Source organism: Prunus dulcis, chromosome 3, assembly GCF_902201215.1.
Source record: "Prunus dulcis chromosome 3, ALMONDv2, whole genome shotgun sequence".
In the NCBI taxonomy this organism is placed as follows: domain Eukaryota; kingdom Viridiplantae; phylum Streptophyta; class Magnoliopsida; order Rosales; family Rosaceae; genus Prunus; species Prunus dulcis.
The window spans coordinates 7028012-7034068 of NC_047652.1; the positions used below are offsets into that span (position 1 = coordinate 7028012).

At 38.3% G+C, this 6057-nt stretch overlaps 1 protein-coding gene across 1 annotated transcript; it reads right to left on the reverse strand.

Moving 5' to 3' along the window:
- Nucleotides 1–2124: 2124 nt before the first annotated feature.
- Nucleotides 2125–2814, reverse strand: LOC117621650 (secreted RxLR effector protein 161-like). The gene has a single exon (XM_034352213.1). The coding sequence runs from the start codon at nt 2812–2814 to the stop codon at nt 2125–2127; it is 690 nt and encodes a 229-aa protein (XP_034208104.1).
- Nucleotides 2815–6057: the final 3243 nt, after the last annotated feature.

Below are 6057 nucleotides of genomic sequence, written 5' to 3' on the forward strand. Positions count from 1 at the left end.
CCTTTTAATCATTGAAATTTTCGACTATTGGGGCATTGATTTTATGGGTCTTTTTTCCCAATCTTTTGGTTACTTATATATCTTTGTTGTTGTGGATTATGTTTCAAAATGGATTGAGTCCATACTAGGTTGGAAGAATGATCATAAGACTGTTTTGAAATTTTTGACAGAAAATGTATTGTCCAAGTTTGGTACTCCTAGAGCGATCATCAGTGATGGAGGATCACATTTTTGCAACCCACCATTTGAAGCGTTGATGAAAAGATATGAGATCACCCATAAGATTTCCACTCCATACCACCCACAGACAAGTGGTCAAGCTAAACTTGCAAACAGGGAAATCAAGCAAATTTTGGAAAAGACGGTGAATCCGACTCAGAAGGATTGGTCATTAAGACTAACTGATGCTTTGTGGGCATACCGTACTGCATACAAATCACCTCTTGGTATGTCCCCATATAGGCTAGATTTACCTGTTGAATTAGAACATAAAGCATATTGGGCTATCAAATTGTTTAACATTAGCCTTGGAGATGCGGGTACCTTGAGAAAACTTAGGGGTTTAGAGTTTTTTTTCCTCTATACTCTAACACAAAAAGTGAAAACTAAAAACTAAAATTGAAATGGTTATCAAATGGGCCCTAAACTACAAGAGGGAACGAGGCTTCCCACACACTAACAAGATGCTCCATGAATCCGAACTTGAGACTACTTATATGGTCTGAAGTTAATATCATTTTCCAAGAAACTAGACCACCCTCACACCATCTAAATGCCACTTGAAACGTATGCATTTTTGCATGAAAGATTGAACTAAATTATGAAAAATTGAAAACACAAAGCATAACCCAAAATATTGTAATTTAAAGTTGGGCCAGGGCTGAGAAAAGCACGGCTTAAGGCCTACCATTTACAAAAATGAGTGAGTCCAAGCTTGTCCATACAATCGGGCTAACCCGTGGCTCAATACATCATATCAAGCTTGGGCGGGGCCAATTTTACAATGTTAGCCCAAATACATTCGGTTGGGAAGGGCATGGTCAATCACCGAACTGGATTCAATAATGTAAACTACAGATACACAAGCTGATGAAACCGATAGCAAAAGTGAGTGGTAAAATAGCAGTCACAAAGTTTCCCACATAAAACTTTAGGTTCATAAGTATTCAAGGTACAATTAATCCAAATAAAGCAAGTTCTTATCATAGCATATATCCATAAGAGGAAGCCCCATGAAAACATGGTCTTGCCATCCAACCAGTTGATCCATATTTAGTCTTCCACTTTTGCTACCATTGCCTAGCATAATAAACATCACAGAGTAAGAAAAACCTTAACAAGATGTTCGTGTGCATAAATGATGGTTCAGGGAATGGTTTTGATTTAGCTTGTCCGACAGTTGATTCTATATGCAGATATTTTACTCGAATCTCGAGATTCTTAGTCTTGGTCATCTAAATGCAATCGAGTGTTTGCAACAACAATATGCTGAAGCTGCGCAAGATGCATAGAGATTAAATGAACTTAAGTTTATGTTAGAATTCAATATTTTCAGCATTTTGGATGTTTTGGGAGGAAGGAAGAGATCACAGATAGAGTATGAGGAAGAGAACGTTGCTCTTAGAAAATAGAAAGCTTCAGATTACTAATCATCATATTCCACATTTCATGTATATTCGTATGAGTGAGAGAAGTGAGCTACTTCTCTAACAAATTTACACAGAGATTAAATCCCAGCCTTTGATCCTATCATCCTATGAGATGATCCCACTTGTCATAATCTGACATTTAAATCCTAGGCTAGATAAGAGACCACTTGGACTATGATTCAATGGTTCAAATTACATCAGAAAAATTAAAACTTATAAAATGAAATGTAAAATAGACTTGGTGACTTTGGCTCTAAGGTTTTCAGCTTAAGGGTTACATATCAACACTCCCTTCTAACCCTTTAGCTGATTTCACACCAAGTAGTTCTCTTAGATACACAAATCGATCCTTAGACAGGGCCTTGGTTAATATATCTACAATCTAATCTTTTGTTTTGCAGTAGATAAGTTCAATCTCCTTTGCTTGAATAGCTTCTCTAATGAAGTGAAACTTTCGACTGATATGTCTGGTTTTCTAGTGGTGAACTGGATTCTTTGCCATTGCTATGGCTGATGTGTTATCACACATGATTTGAGTTCCTTCAACTTGTTCTTCTCCAAAGTCCTCAAGTACAAACCTCAGCCATTTTGCTTGGGAAGTAGCTTCAGCAGCACTGACATATTCTGCTTCTGCAGTGGACAGTGCCACTGTGTTTTGCTTAATCGATGCCCATGAAAACATACCAGATCCTAGTGTGAATGCATATCCTGAAGTACTTCTTCTATCATCTTCACTTCCTGCCCAGTCACTGTCACAATACCCTATTAAGGTAGTTGTCTTCCCTTTTATAAATTCAATTCCAAAATCAAGTGTTCCTTGAATGTATCTCAGCACTCTCTTTGTTGACCCCAGGTGTTTCTTGGTAGGATTATGCATGAACCTTGCCAAGAGACTTGCTGCAAACATCACATCAGGTCTAGTTGCTGTCAAATAAAGCAAGCTGCCCACAATCTGTCTGTATTCTCCTTCATTTGCAGCCTCACTTCCATTAATCTTGCTCAATCTCTCATTCATTGCAGGTGAAGTAGCCACTGCTTTGCAATCTTTTAATCCAAACTTCTCAATCAACTTCTGTGCATACTTCTTTTGGTGTATAAAAATACTCTTCTCGGTTTGTAGTATTCCCATTCCAAGAAAATGGTGTAACAATCCCAAATCTGTCATCTCATAGTGCTTCATCATGTATTTTCTAAATTCTTGAAGCATTTGTGGATTAATACCAGTGTATACAATATCATCTACATATAGGGAGAAAATAATAATACCTGAATTCTCACTTGTTTTAACATACAAAGTTGCTTCACTTGAACTTTTCTTGAAACCAACACTGTTGAAATATGCATCAATTTCATCATACCAGGCCCTTGCTGCTTATTTTAATCCATACAGTGCCTTGTGTCGTTTGTACACCTTTATTTCTTCATTTTATTTCACAAAACCTTGTGGTTGTTCAACATACACTTCTTCTTTTAATACTCCATTGAGAAACGCAGACTTAACATCCAGCTGATACAAGTTCCATCTCTTCTGTGCAGCTAGAGCAATCAAGGTTCTAATGGTGTCTAACCTTGCCACTGGGCCAAATGTTTCATTGTAATCGATCCCAGGCTTTTGTGAGTGGCCTTTAGCCACCAATCGAGCCTTATTTTTCTGCACAGTACCATCTAGATTAAGTTTGGTCTTATAGACCCACTTGACACCAATGACAGGTTTATTAAACGGTCTCTCAACAAGCTGCCAAGTGTTATTCTTCTCTATCATTTCCAACTCAGCTTCCATTGCCTTTCTCCATGACTTATCTAGATCAGCTTCTTCAAAATTCTCAGGTTCCTATTATGCACATATTACACTGAGCCATGATTTCGTTAACACTTTTCCATTTCTTTGGTGTGTGATCAATGGCTTGAGAACTTTCACTTATTCCTTCATCTTGTAGAGTAATACCTTCATCCATTTGAGTTGGTGTATCCAAGCTTTGACTTGATTCATTCTGTAGTATGATACCTTCATCCATTTGAATTTGTGTATCCAAGTTTTGACTTGGATTACAATTTTAATTCTCAGTAGGCACAGGGACTGTCATTTTTCCTGCACTTGCATTCTCCCACTTCCATAAGCCATTCTCATCAAACTGCACATCTCTGGACAGAATAACCTTTCTAGTGCTTGGATCAAATAGTCTGTACCACTTTTCATAGAGTCCATAACCCACAAAGATACACTTGCGGCTATTTTCTTCAAGTTTATGCCTTAATGCTGAAGGGATGAGTACATGACAAGGAGATCCAAAAATCTTTAAGTGTGCAATTCCTTGTTTTCTGCCAGTATAAGCTTCAAATGGTGTTATCTTCTTGAGAGACTTGATGGGACATCTGTTCAGGAGATAGACTGCAGTATTTACAGCTTCTGCCCAAAATTCATAGGAAATGCCCTTCTCATGCAGCATAGATTTTGCCATTTCCACTACTATCCTGTTCTTTCTCTCAGCAACTCCATTTTGCTGAGGAGAGTATGCTATAGTTAACTGCCTGTGAATTCCAAATTCATCATAAATTCACTGGATAAAAACTCTCCACCCCTGTCACTCCTCAAGCCTTTTATCTTATATCCACTTTGCAGCTCAGTCATAGCTTTGAACTTTCTAAAACATTCGAGTGCACTTGACTTATTTCTGATGAAATACACCTATGACATTCTAGTGCAATTGTCTGTAAATAGCAAGAAATACATATTTCCATTGATGGATTCAGTCTTCTGTGTGAACCAATTCCAAAGGACTTGTAGCTCTCCAAGTGGACTCCAAAGGGAAAGAATCTCTGTGTTGCTTTCCTAGCATGTATTGATTCTCAAGCAATTTTATGCTTCTTTCATTTAAGTTCCCCAATCTCTTATGCCATGTCTGCAAGCAGTGTGTAACACTTGCCTTTAAGGCCAAATCACTTGCAGGCATCATTGTAAGTGGAAAGCATCTGTTATTGGTCATTTGAACCCTCACAATCAGATTTCTCAGTGACTGATCATCATAAACATTCACCATATTCCCTCCAAACACAAGATAGTACCCATGCTCCATCATTTGCCCAACACTAAGCAGATTTTCTTCAAGACCAGGTACAAGCATTACTTCTTGAATGTGCTTCTTACCCAACTTGGTTTTTATCACAAGAGTCCCTTTTCCTGCAACTGGAACTATTTTTCCAGTACCCATCTTTACTTTAGAAGTCAAATTTCTTTGAATATTGACTAATAGACTCTCATCACCTGTCATGTGGTTACTACAACCACTGTCAATGTACCAAGAGTGATTTTCCTTCACATCTGTCACAGCATTGCATGCATAGAACAAGGTTCCAGTTTCTTCAACTTGATTTGCATAGTTCAATTTCTGTACATTTTTATTTCCATGACACTCTCTGAGCATATGTCCAAATTTCCCACACCCTTTGCATTTAGGCTTTCCTTCAAACCAACATTTGCCAAAATACAATTTCTCACAGTGTTTACAAGCCGTTTTATTCCCATCGTTAGATTTCCAATTCTTCTGAGGTTTTTGATCTCTAGAAGAAACTCCACTCTTAGGATTTTTTTTCCTCAATATTCAGACTAGTAAAAGCCCTTTCTGTAGAGTTCTCATTGTGTCGATCCAATCTAAGCTCAAAGCTCTTCAGAGAAGCAACCACCTCTTGAATTTCAAGAGTCTCAAGATCCTTAGAATGTTCAATCACATAGCGGATAGAATCATATGATTTTGGCAAACTAAACAGTAATTTCTGCACAACTCTCTCTCTAGATAGTTCCTCACCATAACTCTTCATTTGATTCAATATATCAAACAATCTAGCAAGATGTATAGATAGGGATTCACTGTCTTTCATGCGAGTATATTCAAATTCTCTACGCAATCCTTGCAATTTTACATTTCGTACCTATTTATCTCCTCTGAATTCCAGCTTCAGAATATCCCAAGCACCTTTTGAGGTCTCCTCATTCACAATTCTGGGGAAGAGCTGATTTGAGACAGCACTTTGGATCAACCCAAGTGCACGAGCATCCTTCATCAGAAGCTCAGCCATCGTAGACTTCTCAGCAACCTTAGTCTCTTCTATCTCCTTCTCCTTCTTTGGATCTGAAGCATCGAAGCCATGTTCAACCAGATCCCACAATATGAGATTTCAGTATGGTTTTCATCCGAATGCTCCAGAACTCATAGTTTTCTCCATTGAAAACTGGTGTGCGAAGCTCAGTAGTGCCCGATCCTGCCATATTAGACATTGGATTCAAGAAATCTCAGCTGCAATCGTCGAAGAAGCTCAGACCCAGCTGAAATCAATTCCGACTCCCTGTACACAGATTCACGCCCAGCTCAAGCAATCGAACCTGTCTCTGAGGCCATGTTAGAATTCAATG

Excerpts from the sequence above, each read along its gene's own strand:
- LOC117621650 (XM_034352213.1), bottom strand. The coding sequence starts at position 2,814 with ATGACAGATTTGGGATTGTTACACCATTTTCTTGGAATGGGAATACTA.